Here is a 19,711-nt window from a genome sequence, read left to right on the forward strand (position 1 = left end):
AAATCGGACAATGATTTACGTGTATGTACATGGAATGTGCGTACACTTAACCGGCCACGAAAAGCAGAGCAGCTTGCCGATGACCTAAACGAACTCAAAGCTGATGTGACAGCCCTCCAGGATGTGGTTTTGCTGTCAAAGGGAAACTAGGGCAAAGAGTTTTAAGGTTTCGGGAAGTAAGCGAAAGAGTGACGACAATCCGCATTGAGGCCAAATTTTACCACCTGAGCTGAGCACATAACCCGACGGAAGAGAAGGATGACAATACCAAAGAAGAATTCTACGAGCTCCTCGCCAAAACATATGAGCAATGTCCCAAAAACGGCGTTAAATTTTCCTGGGAGATTTGAACTACGAAATTGGTAAAAAAGGAAGCTTTGGTAGATTAATCGGAAGACTTATCGACCAGCTAGCCGGAAAAAACACATGGTATTGAGTAGCACCAGATTCCCTCGCCCAGATATCCACAAAAGTACTTGGCTGTTCCCCGATGACGGAAGACACTCCTCTAGCATACTTGGCATTTGTACTTACAGATCAGCCAACATAGATTCCCTGCACTACCTAGTTTGTGTTAAACTGCGAGTACGAATATCCATCTCCATCAGGAGAAGATTTAACGTTGAAAGGCTGCAGCAGCAGGATAACGCCAATGAATTTGCCGACCGAGTATCCCTAGATCTTGCGAGAAACCCTACAATGAACGAGATGTGTCCAGAGACTAAGTGGCAGCTTTGTAAAAAATCCATCAGGAGTGCTGCAGAAGAGGTGCTAGGTTTCTCACAGCCATTACCAAGGAACCACTGGTTTGACTCCAAATGTGCTCAGACAAACAAAGAAAAAACGGAGGCATACAGATTGTGGCAGCAAAGGAGGACACGATCTACCCGCGAGCTCTTTGTCGACAAAAGAAAGAAAAAAGCCCATGAGCAGCGTGAAGTCGTAGAGATCTAGGAATGTTTTAACAGAAAACAAGTGCTGAGCTGTAATAGAAGAGTCGAAAAGAAAACAACGGAATTCACTAGCCGCCCTGGAGCCTGCCAAAATAAGGAGGGGAACACAGTAGTCGAGACGCTGTCAATCCTAAAAATCTGGAGAGATCATTTAAACCAGCTGCTTAATGGTGATAAAGTCAACGAACGTCAGATCTGGTAAGGAGCATGCACCAGCTTGTTACTAAAATTTGGTCGGAAGGAAGCATGCCTGACGAGTGGAATTTAAGCACCATCAGGTGACCGCCTTATCTGCGGCAACTACAGAATCATTAGACTTTTAAACATCGCATACAAGATCTTGTCAAGCGTATTATGTGAACGTCTGAAGCCATTTACTCACGAACTAATTTGCACTAACCAGTGTGGATTCAGGCCTGGAAAATATACCATCGACCAAATTTTCACTCTACGCCAAATCCTTGAAAATACCCAAGGACATAACATCAAAGCACAACATCTTTGCTTTGATTTTAAAGCAGCTTATAACAGTGTGTTTGGTATCTCTACCAAACTGATAAGACTTATCAGGTTGACGTTGGAAAATGATTGTTGCTGCGTTTGGAATTGGAAGAAAATCAACCGAAACCTTCGAAACAACCAGAGCACTTCGACAAGGCGATGCGCTGTCATGTAGCTGCTTCAATATTTTTCTTGAAAGAGTGGTGCGCAACACCAACACCAACATTTATATTTTTATTTTGAGTAAACTTGAAGTCCAGATTTAAAATGTATCTTTAATTTGTAAATACAAAAAGGAAAAAAACTTAAACATTGATTTATTTTCTGTTTGGACTCAACAGGTTGTTTAAATTTCTTTACCATTTTTGTAGTGAATTTTAGCAAAATTCAAATTTTGCTTGCATAGTTCTAACTTGTCAAATATCAAAAGATGACAGCTTTAAAATTGACAGATGCCCAAAAAGCATGCTATTCAAAATAGAACTGCATATTTCAATTCTGATTTCAATTTCTGATTTCTTTGAAAGAAAAACGAAAAGTTAACACCCTGTGTTGTGTATAATTTTATTACAAAATTTGTACCTTGGCTTTATTATCACGGAACTTTAAACAACCAAGTCATGGTAAGTATGTAGAATGTTTTATTTCAAATACAACTGTTTGTTTAAATTGAGGATTTAACGTTGTTCAGCTTGAACGAACCTTAATGAAACGAGGTTTATTTATTTAAGTAATTTACGATGGGTTGATCTAAATTCAGTTAAAATACACCAGATATTTAAAAAAAAATGTCTAACAAATAATTTATTTACATAAATTTACAATTTATTGATTTCTTGTAATTATTGAAAAAATTTAGTTTGCTTATAATTTAAGTAATATAAATAATATAATTTAAAAGTAGTTTTCCTCTGTTAAGTTAAATTTGTATAACTTTTAATACAAGCATAAGTTAGAGTTTACTTTTTTCGATGAAAATCGACCCTAACTTCTAGCTTTTACATTTCATTCAAAATTTAAAAACCATCGATCGTAAGCCCAACAGTTAATATTTTATGTAAATATTTTAATTTTACGTTTAAGGATGAGTCAAATTTCAATATGATTTAATTTGCAAGAAATTAAAAAAAGGCTTCGATATACTAAGTGAAAAAGCTCACATATAATTAACTTGCACAATAATATCGAAGTGAGGGTAACAACATTCGATTACCTCTATGTTTATTTTCTGAGTAAGTCACTTTGTATAAATTGCAAAACAAATAATTACCATTTCATTGCCATCATATTTGTCTTGAGATGATTACGTACATTATGTAGGTAATAATACATTTATGCATGTGTTTATTTTTATTTTTTCGTTGACTGTCTAGAAATTGAAATTAAAAATTCATGTTGTTTAATTATTGTATTGACTTTCGATGTTTGTAAAATAAATATTTTTCATAACTCTCTGGTCCAAATATAACAGACAAAAAATGTTTGAAGAAATCGAAAGGTAATAATCAAAGCCTACTCAACTCGCCGCCAAAAAACAGATACGAGAAAATTACTTTAATTTTGTTTATAATTTGTTTTACTTTTGACAACAGCTTAAAGATAAAACATCTATTATTTTGAGATAACAATCACTAATAAGCTTAAGCTGCTTCAAGAGGCTGAATTGCCTTAATGAAAAATTTGAAGGTGGTGTCATCTTCTAGAATTCTAAATATTAGATTTTTTAGTTTTAAGTATCAAAAAGACTGCTGCTATTTCCAAATACCAAGTACAATTTTATCAATCACTTCATTTTAGTCTAGCACAGTCCCTGATTCACAGCATGTTCTGTTCATTCTTTTGAATTTTTTAAATATTAATATGACCTATATAACTTCTTCTCAAATAAACCATTATTTAACTTCAACTTTCTTGAGAAATCTTTCTGACCATTTTAAGCATACTAAATAAATACAATAGAAACCTGTACGTGCAACACACCATATCGTGTAGCTTGGAATAGGCTTTTGAGAACATTGCCTGTTTTCTTCTCTATTGTCTTCTGATTCTTGCTTTCAATTGAAATTATTGCAAAATCTTATTTAAATTCAAAAATGTTCAATTGTTTATTTTGTAGTTGGTTAAAATAAACATTGTAATGATTTTACTATTGTCTTTTTTGTCTCAGTATACCTATAAACCTAATTATAAACAATTTTCATTGCGCGCAAAAACAAAATTAACACAAAAATGTTCGCAACTCAGCTCTTTTGTATTTATACTTCTTGTTTGTTTGTCTTCTCTCATTTAATCGAATATAAATCATAATTCTATACTTTAATTTAAGCAGTTTCTTATTATTCTTAAATGGATTAGGAATATTTTATTATTTTGTAGTAATGGAAATTTTATGCAATAGTAATTATAATTTCAGGGTTGAATTAAATTTCATTTGTAGGTATATATTATAAGAATAATAATGGGTAAATATATTGTTATTGTTATTGCTTTCTTTTAATTAAAACAAATACAACAACAATTTATAGTAATATAAAGTTATTTAAAATGCGGAACCAAACCCCCAAAACAAAATGAAAACCAGTTGATGGTTTTTTTCGGGGAATCTTTGTCTGGGACGTTAAAAAACAAGTTTGATTTACAAATAATATGAGGCATGGTTTCAATAGAAAATAGACTTTCAGTTTCTTAGCTTTTAAAAAACAAATGATTCTGTTATTTTTTTTTGTCAAGGAAGTTTAATAAGATGAGTCAAAAACTACAAAAAAAAATGACGATTTTTATTGACGATCTATAAAGTCGTATTAACATATTTGTGACTTCGCTAAAACATCTCTAAACTGGGGGAATAGTTCAAGAATATTTTCTGCCATTATGGTTCGTAAATAATAGTAAACAAGCTATATGGTTAATTTTAGTAACATCTTAACGAGTTAAGCGTAAAGTACCTGTATTCAAAGTTACATAACCCTTTAGAATACATTTTTAGTGCTTAGAAGCATTTTAACTTTACGCTTCCTTTATGTAGCTTTTATAAAAACGACTGTTATTGTTTTTCAATTTTAAACTTATTTTACCACGTTTGTATAAATAATTTAATCAAAATCATATTCCTTTTTGTTTTTAACATTCAAAAATAAAAAGAAGCAAAATACGCTCAAAAAGGGGGCTCGATCTTAATAAAAGTAATGCTAATTTTATAATTGAATAACTTATATTTTTTTGTTTTATAGCTTTGTGGTTTATTTTTATCGTCTAATGCTAAAAAGGTTGTTTTTTAAACTGCATAGGGTATCCATCATATTATAAAATTGAGCTCACTAAAAAACTAATCAAACAGTTTTCCAGACAATGTCTGTTATTTTTGTTTAATTTATTTAGGATTGAAGATAAACCAAAAATTTTGTTTAATAAATGAAAAGGATATTGAACATACCCTAGTGTGCGGTCGAAGATGTTGAGAGTTTTAAAAGGAGGAATGAAGTTCGAAAGTTTTAAGAACAGGTAAAACCCGAGCTCTTTAAAACAGCTGGAGATAAGTTGGTTAGAAGCATGTACCAACTTATATGTAAGATATGGTCGGAAGAAAGCATGCCCGATGAATGGAACCTTAGTATTGTTTGCTCGATTTTTAAAAAAGGAGGCCCTCTAAACTTTTTCCATCTTTTCATCGACTTCAAGGCCGCATATGACAGCATATACAGGGACGAACTGTATAGAGCCATGGCTAGTTTGTGCAGGATGACCATGGAGAATTCACGCTGCTCCATAAAGGCTGAAAACAAGTTAACAAAACCTTTCGATGTCAAAAAAGGTTTTAGACAAAGTGATGCGATTTTTTTAACATCGTACTTGAAAGAATAGTGCAGAGCTCACACCTCAACCCTAAAGGCACTATCTTTCAAAAGTCTATCCAATTACTAGCATATGCTGATGACATTGACATAATTGGAACAACTCAGCGTGATGTCAATGAGGCTTTTGTGAGTATTTTGGCAGAGGCGCCAAAAATGGATTAAACAACTCAGCGTGATGTCAATGAGGCTTTTGAATTCAAAGCAAAGTACATGCTTTCGTCAAGAAAGGATCTACAACACCGACGTCTTGGTCAAAACGTCACCATCGACAGACGTAACTTTGAGGTAGTCAAGGACTTCGTCTACTTAGGCTCCGCTGTAAACGCAGAAAACAACACCAGCGCTGAGATCAAACGCAGAGTAACTCTTGCTAACCGCTGTTTCTTTGGGCTAAGAATGCAATTGAGGGGTAAAGTCCTCTCTCGAGGAACCTAAGTGTCGCTATATAAGACCCTTATCATCCCCGTCCTTCTAGTTCACACAGGACTGTAGCGCCACCTTAAGTAAGTAAGTAATTCAAAAATGTCAATTGCTATACCTAAATCAGTCTAAAGATCAATGTTCAACGATATCTTCTGTAAAATCCTCTACTATTTTTCTAAGGCTCACACTTCAAACATGTTAAGGGTACTTATGTTTCTTCCTTCGAAAACATATTACTATTGTTGTTGAAAATTAAAATGGCCGGGCATTTGAAGACCATAACTTGAACGATGACAAAATTCCCTAAAGTCTTCTATTACAATGACAGGTGATCACGTGTTTTTATTCAACTGAAAGCTGAACTTTATTTCTATATGATTTATTTATTTTCTGCACAATTCCACATTTTATGTTTTATGTAAAAGGATTCCTTGTCAAATTTATAAAGGAATAAGTTATATTTATTTAAAATGCAAAAATAGAAGTCCAGGTGGACTTGTAGTTTGTCTGAGAATGGAGACAACTAAGTTTTTAGTAGTTTCTTCACGATCAACTGAAAGTATAGGTTGTCCAAGTAAAGTTTTGAGTTTGAAATGTTTGACACTTGAAAAACTAACTTGTTGCCTTAATCAAAATGAACATTGAAAGAATACGGTCGAATGCAAATGAAGTCCCTTATGTTGTCTGAACTTCCCATTGTTTTTGATTAACTTCCCAGTCAAATGTTCATTAAAGTTGCCTTAATATGGAAACTTGTCGTAACTTCAAGTCCTTATGTCGCTTAAACATGTTCATTGTTTTTCACGCTTAATTGCAAAGCCCAAGCTTTATAGTGAAACAAATTTATTATTACATTCAATTAACATTATTGTTTAGCTTTTCTTAAGATTCCAAAAAATGAATTCCAAAAAATGAATGGACAAAAAATGACCACTAATATTTGATCTAATGCTATTTTAAATTGCTAACCGGGTATGATTATCTGAACTCATTTCAAAAGAACTTAACTTTTTAAAGTATGGTTTAAGATACAATCTTTTTACAAACATACGGAAGAATTTAAAGGGTGTTCCTATTTTGACTACCTGGCAACCATATGTTCAAAATATTCTTGTTTGTCCGATTCGTCACTTTATTGAAATTGAAAATTTAGATCACGTCGCAGTCGTTTTGCCAATTAAAGATGAAAATGGGGTTTTTTGTTTGTTGTATCGGAAATCGCATTAATTTAATTTTAAGTAGGTACATAATAAACTTTACGTACCTACTAATCTCTTAGTAAATGAACTTCACTATAGGTAGTAAATAAACTGATGCTATGTTTACTTACTCAATCTATAAACTTTATAATTTACTTCCTTCTAAAACAAAAGAAAACAATTTTAATAATAATAATAGCTGTTAAGTATAGGATAAAGGTCACTAAATCATTTAATTGCAAACAAATAAAGACGCAGAACATCCACCGTCGTAATAAAAATGACTAAAGAAACAAACTACTTGAATAATCTTTATTATTTTGTTGTTGTTTTTTAAATCTTGTTTAATATTCACAGGGGGGCGTCTCTGTTAAACAATTACAACAGTAGCCATAGCCATCATATCAGTTGAATTAAATTTGCTTACTGACGGAATGAATTGGATTGGATTTATTAGTGGTGGAAGATTGATCGGAGCATTGCACGGATAGTACTCTTTTTCTCTAGATCTTAACCAGCAACCTTAAGTGATGGAGCTATAATTGTTGTTTACATTTTTTTGTTTTTTTTTTCTAGATGATGCGGACACGCGGCCTTGACCATGCACATTCATACATGTACACTTGCACTTAACACGGTTGCTGGATTAATGTGACTGGATTGGATGTTCTCAAATTACAACTTTTAAAATTATTATTGTTATTAATATGTTCCGACTTTCAGACATGAAGACTTACCTATCTTGAAGTAAATATGAAAAAATTGCGTGTAGAGTGATCAAGCTTATTCTTGGCTTACTAAAGGTGGTAGTTATTTAATGCGTGATAGTGAAAACCTTTGAACTGAAATGGAAAATACCATTGTGTCCTTGAAGCTCAAACTCAATAAACCTTAAGTAGATATTCTACAGCTATGGCCAAAACAATTGGAACAAAACTTAATTTTTGATAATTATGTCCTTACTACATGTTTAAGTAAAAATATCTAAATTTTAATCATTTACTTTGAATAATAAATATTTTGTTGACGTTTCTTAATATGTATGTTATTTTCAAAGTAGTATTGGTTTTCTGGCTTTATTAAAGGTTTAGCAACAAAAATAGAAACACAATCTATTTACAAACATTTCATTTTTAAAAAACTATTATTTCGACAAAAAATGTTTGTTATTGGATAGATTATAATACAGGGTTATCCATTTTGCGGTTACAAAAGTAAACGTAAATATAAGATATATAAAATAATTTGTATGACCATAACGCGAATTGCATGGATTCTTTTGAGGTAATTTTCGACCACTTTTTGACACATATTGGGCAGTATCTCAGTCATAACTTAGCGAATGTTAGTTTTTAAGTGATCAATAGTTTAAGGTGCATCTGTATAAACAGGGTCGTGTAGCCCCACAAACGAAATTCAGCCAGCGGTGTCAAATCGCATGATCTTGGTGGCCAGTTAATATCGCCACGACGGGAAATTACTCAGCCATTAAATATCTCTGGTAATGGCATAATCGCTCGAGTTGTCTGCCATGTGGCACCATTTTGGTGGCACATTCTCTTAGTCGCATTCTTCAATAAAAGGCAAAAAAAGTCGGGTATCTTATGACCATAAAAATCCGAATTAATGGTGGCAGTCGTTCCAGTAAGTAAAGTAAGGTCCAATCACACCCCCGGACCAAAGAGCCCATCAAACTGTGACTTTTTTGTGGATGTAATGGCCAATCTTTAATTACTTGAGGATTCGCAGAACCCCAAATAGGACAGTTTCGTTTAATAGCATATGTGAGCTGGACTTTAAATGGATGTAGGTGTAGATCCAAATACAAAGTAAGTCATAATGTGCCGTAAGACAGTCCTAATTCCTGAGAACGACGAGGAATCGACACATTCGGGTCTTCGGCAACAGTTTTACTTACAGCATTGATGATGCACAGTCCTTAATATCTGTAACTAATTCAGTCTCTTCAAACTTTTTCATAATTTTACTAATTACTTGCGTAGTTAGACGATTATGTAAACCATAATCCCCTCCTAAAGCACGATAAGTGTCTGTGGCAGAATCACCATTATTGTAATAGGTTTTAACAACATAGTTTGACAGATATCGAAATCCAGCCCTATACTTTTGGAACGTACATTTTGACCAAGCCAACTAGTTAGTAGGTAACGTGTCATAAACTTCACATTCGGAACTTTACTTCACCATCAAACTATTTAAAATATACCTACATAAAACTTCTCAGGCAAAGTACAAGTCCATCTCGACTCGTATATTGTAAATTAAATAAATATATTACTTAATCGTTTACCAATTTGATAAGGAACATATGTATAATGTATATGTACATAAAACGTAAAATGCAATTGTGCAGAATATAAATAAATCACAAAGTAATAAAGCTCAGCTTTTAGTTGAATAAAAAACATGATCAATTGTCATCTTGTCATAAGTAGACTTGACTTAATAGTTAGGGACATTTTTCTTGACTAACTTTCGAGTCAACTTTCCAATAAAAAATTGGTCCGGTTCAGACGAAATAAGGGACTTGGAAACTAGGCAATTCCAGTATCTGATTGGCCAGCTGCCAAAAAATTACCCTCCAATTAAGGCAACTTTAATGGAAAGTTGACTGGAAAGTTAGTCACGAAAAACCTCCCTAACTTTTAAGTCAAGTCTACATCTTCTTAATAAATACAAAAATTGCTAGCGGAATAAGGGGAGATTTAGTTTTAGGGACCGATGTTGATTTTAAATAAAATTAATTAGGATATTACTAACATTTATTTTTATTTATGATAATTTAGTACGGTTTCATTATGTGAGCAATAAAATATAAGCCAAATGGCAGCCACCACCTCGATGGCACAACTTCATCCGATTGTCCAAATTTTGTTTTACTCCATTAATGTGCCGAATTATCTAACCCGTTAGGTCTTGAATTGTTGCTGGCTTATCGACATACACATTTCTTTAAAATTACCCCAAAGAAAGAAGTCCAACGATGCCAAATCATATGATTTTGGCGGCCAATTAACATCTCGACCACTTGTGATAACAGGGCCATTGAATTTGTCGCGCAAAAAAAGCTGTGTGGCAAGTGGTACCTTCCCGTTGAAAAAACATATCGTCCACATCCATATCTTCCAATTCGGGTCATAAAAAGTTAGTTATCATCTCACGACAGCTAACACCATTCATAGTAACTGCATGACCGGCCTCCTTTTGGAAAAAATTCGGCCCGATGATGCCCCAGCCAACAAACCGCACCGAAAAATTACTCTTTGTGGATGCATTATTTTTTCGACAATCACTCTTATATTATATGTAATTCGCTGCATTTCTGCTTATTCAAAAATCCATTGAGGTAAAAATGTGTCTCATCACTTCAGATGATATTTTTTCGGAAATTGATCATGGACGGTTGCCATTTCTCGCCACCATTCTGACCATTGACTACGCTTGAAACAGTCAAAACGCTTCAGTTTTTGAGTCAATTGTACCTTGTTACCGTGTAAATGCAAGACTTTAAGCAAAATGTTCATCAACGACGCGACGAGCTACAGAGGTGCAATTGTTTGGCACAATGACGAGTAGAGGAGGACGGCTCTTCAACCACACCATCGCGAACAGAAGCAGTATTTCACTGCACCTGTTGCTTTGTCACAATTCTAAAGAATGAATGACTTATACTTCAAATTTGTATAATCTTAAAACGATTTTTATAAGATTTTCCTTAAAACCTCTAATTCTTCTTAAAATATTTCGAACGGCGTTCTTTTTGATTGAACTAAGCAATGCGTTAGACATTTTTTCATCTCTCTCTTTGACTAAGTTCACTTTTAAAAATGAAAAGAAATTAGGAAATTATTCTTAGCTATCGGTCTTCCTCTGACTTTTCAACTGAGATTAAAAAACAAATTTTAACAACGTTACTTAATGCAGAAACAGAAGCCAATCATGTTTATGATTCAAAGTCTTTTTATCAGTTTGTCAACTTAAAAGAAACTTCAAATGATCTACAAACAATTTCTAACATATGTATGTACGTCGAACAATATTAATATTATTAATGACTATTCTATTAAAGATTCTGCATGTCTCTCGGTCCCTTACCTCTTCAAACACTAGACTCTATTTAATCAAATCAAGCTAACGATACATTTTCATTTGAGTCTCTGTGCCTAATTTAAAAAAAAAATGTCCTGCATCTTTATCTTCCCCCTTCTCACTTGTTTCACCCTATTTAAAGACGGCAATTCACGACACAATTTCAATATAATAATAACACTAAATTGGGTTCAAGAGGAATTTCGAAAAGTATGCAAGACCTCCTTTGTAACCCCTGTTCACAATAAAGATCCCAAGGCAAGTATTAAAAAGTATCGCCAATTCCCAAACTATCCCACATTCCAAAAATATTTTAACGATTGACAGCATTGATTTCAGAAATTTAAGTGCACAACTACAAACGTTGCAAAATTTGAGTTACTAGTGTATTCAATAAGCTTCCTTCTCTTGGCTTCGAAACGGTTTTGTTGAAATTAATTTTGTCTTCCTTAGGAAAAACCGTGTAAGATGTTCGCTTTGGGTGAGCCCTTTTTTACCCTTTTCTTGCGTACCTCTGGGGTACCCCAAAGTAGCCGCTTAGGTCCTATCCTTTTTATCCTCACCATAAACGATATAGGATGATCACTACATACTTTCATATCTCAATTGACGCTGAAAACGCCAAGAACGTTGGTGAACGATACTTACCTAAATCAATTAGACCTCGACTCTCAAAAGTTTATCAGTCTGGTGGCAAGATCTATTGATCCTTCGTCCATATCAAGTTCACCTTCAAATTATTAATCTCAAAACTCTGTTGAAAAACATCTAAATCTTCTTTATCCATAGCCTTCTTTCGGGCCCTATTTAGAATCCAAATCCTAACAACTCCATCTTTTTAAACATGAACTTTCGCAAATTAAGGAATTATCATCTCATTTATCTTCCAACCATCCGTACCTCTCATGGTTCAAATTAAATTATTCCTCGCATTCAATGGAATGCCAATTTGAACGACAACATTTTCGTATTTAATGTATGCACTTCCTGGTCAAGACATCATCTCCAAAACATTCCCTTTAACCAACCTCTCCAACAGCCATAGGATACTTAATTTGTAAGTCATCCATGTATTTAGAGTTAAGACGAATAAATGGAGGTGCTTCCAAATTCAAATTTTAAGCAGGAAAAAACCCTTACCTTCTAAAATAGGTTCCTATAAAGAATTTTTCAGCATTTCATTATTGTACTTTGATTTAATACATTTTTTCAAGACGTTTAGTTATATGGTTATACATAAAATACAAATTAAAAACAATCTTACAATAAAAAGAGAAAATACTCAGTCCCACAACGATTCGACATACGACGACGCACGTCCCGAACGTACGTAGTTAATCTAACAGCCATGCTGTAGCTTTAAAGTTTGAATGGCTTTCTTGATTTGGGTGCAGGTGTTCAAACGCGACGTGATACCCAAAGAAAATGCCACCCTCAGAATTTCCTTAGCGTACTCCTGCAGCAGAACAGTCATTTCAACAAGATTATCGACAGCCGTAGCTGCGACAGTTGAATTCTCATCTCGCAAACATTGGATGTAGGCATTAACCGCACAGCGATTGACATCAGGTCGTCCCGGATGATGCTTCAAATGACGGATGAGCAGAATGTAGGCGTTCGAACGGATTTGTGCACTATGGGAAAAGATCAACTCGAGCAGGCGGTCGAAGAGTTCACCGAGGAAGGAGTATCGCTTCGAGGTGAGACTCTCGATTTCTTGCAGAGGTCCTAGGATCGTTTCCTCGACACTCGAATGTCGCACCAGATTAATGAGGTTCATGAAGTGCGGGGAAATTTGGAGTTGTCGGCTTTGGGGGCCGGCTAGGGCAAAAGAGGCGGCTCCTCGGGACTCGATGTCAAGTTGTGTGGCGACAGGTTGTGCAGTGGCTGTTGAGGAGGTTGAGGGTTCATCGGGAATTTCGATGGTAGCAACCTGAGGCTTAACATCACTCTCTTCCAAATCGAACTCCTGCTTCACTTCGTCCTCCTTCAGTTCACTGCCCGAGGTTTTGTGCTTTAACAATGACAGACCCTGGACAAGTTGATGCAGATGGGCTAAGTGGCCGTTTTTGGCCGCCAGCTCCTGAAGAATTCCCGTATATTGTTCGATGAAACTGAGAGCACTCGATGGGTTTGTGTTGATGTAGGCCTGCAGCAGTTCCACCAGCTTCACCAGGATATGATAGGCCTCCTTGGCGCGGCTGTGATGCTTGAAGAATGTGAAATAGCAATCCAAAGCCGACTGAAGACCCAACTTGTAGGCATCGTCAAACAACATCGGTTGCAGCAGCTCCAGAATCCGGATGACCTGTATGAATCTCTGGATATGATGCTCGTCACGGAGGATCCTTAGGCCCATGTGAGCTTTGCCATGGAGGAGCGACGAGAGAACACCCAATTGGCGAAGGAATAACGCTGGATGGGAGGCTGCCAACTTCCTTAGCAACAGCTCAGTATCAGTGGACAGCGCTTCGTAGTCCTTCTTCGATTGCAAATTCCCCAAACATGTTATCAGATAGTTGGTTACCTTGTCGGCCTTGCAGCCTTTCAAACCCTGCAGGTTTGAATTGTAGACATCCTGGCGTTCATCGTCCTGGAGGAATTTGATGGGTGGATTCATGAGGTACATCTGCTGGATGAACTTCAGTTTTAAGGCCTCCGGACACGGGTAGTCTATGACGAAGGCGATCAGAGCCTGGAGATGGACATAACGCGGTTCCCCTATCACCTTCAGCAGAAGATTCATACGGGAACTCAGTCTCTCGGCGTAAGCATCGGTGCCGTTCAATTCCATTTCTCTCACACCCTCTTGGAGCATGTACTCCGTGAAAACCTTTCCCTCCTCAATGCCCAACTCCAAGATGATTTCCGCTTGGTCATGCTTCGAAACGGCCTTGTCCCGCCCTTGCCACAGTTTGGGGTTGTTGATCAACGCTTCGATGAAGTTCAACACCGAGTTGCAATCAAACTTGTCCCGGTACTTCTCGAGGAGGTAGCTCACCGTCTCGTAGAGGGTTTCCCAGTTCGCCTGATGACACAGCAGCGAAAGCAAATAGAATCGAAAGTCGTCACGATTCCTCGAGAACATCACTTCGATTTGGAGCTCCTTATCGGCGGTTATCAGCTCAGCATCGACTTCCGACAGCCAATCCACCAGAATCCCCCGTCTGTCATAATCAATGGTAGTCGCATCACTGGTCTTCGGTAAGCACTGCAAAGTGGTGATGATTCCATCGACCAGGTGGGATGTCTTCTTGCAGTCAATCATATCGTTGACGAACTTCCTTCCCTCCGCCTCGAGTTCTGTGACACTGGCCTTGTGCATGAGCTGCAGGAAGTTCTCCTTCTCGGTGTACTTCTGTTCGGGGGCGGCATGGATCTTCTTCGCAAAAGACTGCTTCTTGACTTGGAGAATTTGCAGGAGCGTTGCATTGTTGAGGTTCGGCTGCAGACTCAAATTGTGAATAATCTTGTCCACTACGTGCAACATGAAGTCGTAGTCCTGCAGCTGGGCTGGGATGTAAGTGAGGAGCGCTCGGAAGAATGTGCAGGCGTGGGACTTCTGGAATATGTTCTGAAAGAAGCATGGTCCTCGCGGGGACTCCACTAGACGCATTAAATGCACCAAAGCCTTGTTGGAGGCATGAATCTGCATGTCTCGACGGGCCTTGGGAGTGGCTCCGTCACGTTCCAGGAGCTGATGGATGAGCTTTCTAAAGCGATATGTGTTCAACTTGGTCAAGTTCGGCGCTCGCAGCACCATTTCAACAATTTCCTCGATTTCCTTGGAACCCTTCGACGAACTGGAGGATGAAGATTTCTCCGCTGGAATCGGGGCAATCACTTGGAACTGGTCCAAATTCACAGATTCCATTGTGTTGACCTGGGTCTTGGGTGGATCGGGCACGGTTTGAGAGTGAGAATGCAACTCCAAGGCCTGCACCGTAATGTGTCCATTTTTCGCCCCTCGAGCCTGCTGAATCTCAATCAACTGAGCCAGATAGGCTTTGTTCAGGATGGCATTCTTCACCGCGTCAAATTGCTCAATTACCGCACGATCCAACAACGCCAACAGTTTTGACATGGAACTGATGGGAGTGCCAAAGTTCTGTACGAATAAAACTATCTGGTCGGGAGTCAAATCGTACATAGCTGCCTCGACGAGAGTCTCCACGGGACTCCGAATCATCTTGAGCTTCAACCAATCCGGCAGTAACTGCACCGCTTCATTTGTCTCTGGGAGATAAGCCTGCGGAACCGGGCGTCCTTGGGGGAACCAGTAGTCCAGAATGGGTATGGAATCGGGCAGAGTGATTGATGAATGTGTGAGCAGGATGACAAAGGCATGGATGATGTTCAGATGCAGCGGGAGCTGTACTCCATCGTCAAAGTGCACCATCAACAAATCTGGATACTCGGTCCATTCGTAAGGCTCCCGGTGCTCTCTCAGCTTGATGATGTAGTTGTTGAACATGACGAAAATGCAGTTCAGTGTCTGCAGACGACACTCGTCCAACGCGTCCGACACCTTCCCAGCCAAAGGTGAATCCGGCTGAATGGGGATTATGTGCTGGAACATGGTGCTCCGCTCCACAATCAGCTGAGCCATGTCCATGACGTGGTCCAGCATATCGGTCACTGGATCGTGCAACGTGTGGGCAGCTATGAACTGAATATACACCATGATCAGTTCGGGATTGTTCTCGATCTGACAGGCAGCTCGCAGTTGGGGAATTATCGAGGCTCGAGCGTGGATGAAATGTGGAACCTGCGGCAGGGAGCACAGCAGCCAATCCTCTTCCTCGTCGGTGGTATTAAACACCTTCAGGATCATCTTGATGCCACTCAAAGCCGACACTCTCGACTGCTTCACCGTCGAAGCCAGACGCCGGAAGATGTAATCCAGAACCTCACACACCGTCTGCTTCTCTGAATTGGGGTCCTTCACAAGCTGCCTCAGGTAGTTCAGGAGCTCAGCATCACGGCTATTTTCTTCACTTATTGTCGCCGAATTCGAGAGCAGGAACTCACAGAGACACTGCACCGGCAAATGGTTGAAGTCACCTTCACTATTCTGGACGAGATCCGAGAGCCATGGCATCGATTGGGTAGTTCCCTGCCTCTGAATGATGTCCAGGAGCAAATCCGGCTTGCGGCTTCGACACAGCAAATGGCCGAGCTTCAGAGTCTTGTTTAAATGCCTCAACTGTTCCAGCACAACTGGAGGAACCCTTCTAGCGGCTCCCATGGGATCCATTAGCATAACTTGGGATATAAGAATCGCGTTCTCCTCCGTGATGATGGCCTGCGACGTTTGAGCTGCAAGATGAGTCTCGAATTCAATGATCTGGTCACGTTCCAGGGTCATGAGCTGAAACGAGAAAAAAGAAACAAGATGAATCATCTTGATTTTGGCCACAAAATTCTCAACCAACCTGAAGCTCCTCCTTGGCGACTGCGGTTTCATTCAATTGATTCGTGATGCACATCTCCATGAGCATCTTCATCGTGGGATAGTGCTCCCAACAGAAGGCTCCAAAAGTCGAGGGATTATGGGCGGAAATCATCAGCATTATGATCCATGCCTTCCAATACAGAACTGTGATGGCCAATTTCGGAGGTTCATAGTTCTCTGGGAGCTTGATCTTCTCCGGATGATGGTACTCGGCCATGCTGAAGAGGAAGTCAATGATATCGAACTTATTTGCCTCCACAGCTGGACAATCCATGCTCCGCAGCGCTGAAGCCCTCTTAATCGCCAACACAATGACCTCAATCGTGTCTGGAATGGTGAATGGGATCTCTTTGGTTATCCCAATGAGGATGATTCTCAGAAGAGAATCCTCATGAATTGGCGTTTCTGAAACCATTCGAAGGAGGGTCACTCGTTCCGGCTCCGGAGGCCATTGGTCGCACTTCGAGTACTGTTCAGGACTTTCGAGCAGGAGAATTTTATGCAAAGCTTGACTGTAGTCCAGCCCGGGCAGCTTAAAGATGACCTGCACCGATTCGTACATCCAGGAGAGGGCGTCCAGCTGGATTTGGGACATTTGAGCATAGAAATTCAGGAGGATGGGATTACTCTTCATATCGCGTCCATTTCGGAGGGACACATTAGCCTCCCGGACCTGTGGCGAGACTGTGAGCAACATGCAGAGGCAGGTTAGATCCACCATCGAGTGGAAGATGCGATCCTTGTATTCGGATTGCTGAATGAGAGGTGTGAGGTCCTGGCGGCTGGTGAGGAAGGCTTTGCAGAACTCCACGATGTTGATGTCGTATCTCAGGGTGCGGACAAGCTCCCGCAGGAAGACTCGCAACGTCCGCAAGCAATCCTCTCGCTGCATCAGGAATTCCTTGTAGATTTCTGCGAGATGTCGAGCCGATTGCTCCGGCTTAGTCTGGAACATGGCAGCTACAAGAGAGAGAGACACACACAAAAATAAACAATTTCCAAGGTTCCACACGCTACTTACCCAACATTCCCATGTTATTGGGATTCCTGGCGTTGGACAGCTCATTCTGGACGACGTACTTCAGAGTTATGGGCAGAATGTCGGGTTGCAATTGGATCATCTCCTTCAGACACATCATGTAGACATTGATCAGCGGTTTGGTCTTCAATCGCATCTTGACCAAAGTGGCCAAGACCTCGTGGTCCTTCTGCGTATGTCCTGTGATGTTGAAACAAATATAAGTCAATAGTTCCTGGGCTGGTTTCATGAGCTTCCCATTATGGATCCACAGCTCCAGTCGAGTTATGCACAGCGAACGAACCTCCCCGAACCCAGAGGTGGTGCAGAGGAATTTTAAGAAGTTGCGGGTGTAGCAATCCTGTTGCTGGCGCTTATTCAGTTGCTCCTTGATGGCGTCCATCACGTATTTTTCGACAATGTGTCCACTTGATGCGTAGCGGTTTTGGAGGGTGCAGTCGAGCTTGAGATCGCAGCCTTTGAGGGAGTCCCCGTGCATCGAGTTGTCGTTGGAGTCGTCGTCGATTGAGATGGTGGCGTCTCGCTGGGTCATCGCCGTCAATTCGGGTTGGAGCATGTTTTTGGGGGGAACTCGCGTCTTGAACGCCAGACAGATGTTGTCGATGAAGGGTGCGCAGTATTCGTTGTCGGACCACACCCGTTCGTTGGCGGCATCATCGATGTATGTCTTGAGGAACATCTCGGGCCAGTGCCGTTTGTCATGGTAACCGCGAGCGAGTAGATTGCAGGCGACAATGTGTGCCAGAGGATGGGCGCGACTCTTGAACGTATGCTGGCTCTCTCGTTTGAGGATTGAGATGAGGGCCGAAGTGACAATGTCATTGCAGAACAACGACGGACGCAGTTTTGCCAGATAGAGCAGGGCCAGAGTGAGGACATTATCGTTCTTCGTCCGCTGCGACGAGAGCAGTTTTATGGCGCCACACACGTAACTCACCACAGAATCGGAATCCTGTTGATCGAGAGCAGCGTAGACGGTCTCCACCAAATCGACCGGTTCGCATTCGATAGCAAGCTGCTCCCATGGTTCCAACACAGAACTTGAACTGCTGCTTCCCTCGCCCGAGAGACGCGGCACATTTCCAATGGTTCCACTTAACTTTGGCTTCTTTGGGACATTTCCCAACGATGTGGACGGTTCGCGCTTGCGATCCGAGACTCCTTTGACCGCAGACATAACCTTATTCTTGTCATCGCGACCACTTGTACCTTTTGTGCCCAAAGCAAACAATTCACTTCCCATGTGTGGTGCTCCGATCTTGGGCTTTGGTCCCCTGGACCCACCAAGTTTATTGCGGTCCATGGGTGAAGGCGGATGAGGTAATTTGTTTTAATTATTTTTCTTCTTTTCTGTAAAAATTATTTTCACTTTTTTCTTCTGAGAATGAAAACAAAACTCAAAAAAGCAAAGAACTTGTCGTCGTCGCAAGAAAACAAAAGCAAATGAAGAAAATTGACATTAATTTTGTAATTATTTGACATATCGCTTGAGAAATCTAGTACAATTTTTTTGTTGAGGTGGGCGTTTTTGTTTAGGGTTGTTCGATTGTAATTTTTTGTTTTAGGTCGAGTACCCATGTTGATTAATTTTTGGAAATAGTGATTTTGATTATGATTTTTTAAGTGCCGATATTGATTTAGAATAAAACACAACTGATTTTGAAAACAATTGTCATTTTTTTTATTAGAATAATATTGGTAAGATTCAATTATTTACGGGACAAAATATCAGCCACCTCCATCTGTCGGTCCATATTTTCGATGACGCTGAGGCATGAGGTTTTATGCGGTTAATATGCCAAACTATCACATCCCTTATCTTTTAAATTGTTGCTGGCTTATGGACGTACACCTTTTCTTTCAAATAATCCCAAAGAAGAAAGAAGTTCAATGGTGTCAAATCACATGATCCTGGTGGACAATTGACATCACCACCATGGGAGATAATACCACCATTGAATTTGCCGCACAAAAGAATTATTCTTTCGTTAGCTGGGTGGCAAGTGGCATCGTCATGTTAAAACACATCGGTATCTTCCAATTCAGGCCATACAAAGTTCATTATCATCTCACCATACCGAACACCATTCACAGTAAAGGACTATTCAAATGAGAGCGACCAACGACCGGCGAATGAACGAAAATTCGTCCATTGTGACATTTTTTCATATGGAACT

At 39.2% G+C, this 19,711-nt stretch overlaps 1 protein-coding gene and 1 long non-coding RNA gene across 2 annotated transcripts; one reads left to right on the forward strand and one right to left on the reverse strand.

Annotated features, from left to right (window-relative positions):
• Nucleotides 1-1,927: 1,927 nt before the first annotated feature.
• LOC129951264 (uncharacterized) lies at nucleotides 1,928-8,041 on the forward strand. The gene is made up of 2 exons (XR_008782160.1): nucleotides 1,928-2,686; nucleotides 7,288-8,041. It is a non-coding gene; the product is annotated as an uncharacterized LOC129951264 (long non-coding RNA).
• Nucleotides 8,042-12,216: 4,175 nt separating this feature from the next.
• Nucleotides 12,217-18,987, reverse strand: LOC129948834 (integrator complex subunit 1). The gene is made up of 3 exons (XM_056059920.1): nucleotides 17,517-18,987; nucleotides 16,476-17,455; nucleotides 12,217-16,411 (listed from the first exon to the last, which is right to left on the reverse strand). The coding sequence occupies exons 1-3, from the start codon at nucleotides 18,835-18,837 to the stop codon at nucleotides 12,380-12,382; spliced, it is 6,333 nt and encodes a 2,110-aa protein (XP_055915895.1). The 5' UTR covers nucleotides 18,838-18,987; the 3' UTR covers nucleotides 12,217-12,379.
• Nucleotides 18,988-19,711: the final 724 nt, after the last annotated feature.

This window comes from Eupeodes corollae, chromosome 3 (genome assembly GCF_945859685.1).
Source record: "Eupeodes corollae chromosome 3, idEupCoro1.1, whole genome shotgun sequence".
Taxonomy (NCBI): domain Eukaryota; kingdom Metazoa; phylum Arthropoda; class Insecta; order Diptera; family Syrphidae; genus Eupeodes; species Eupeodes corollae.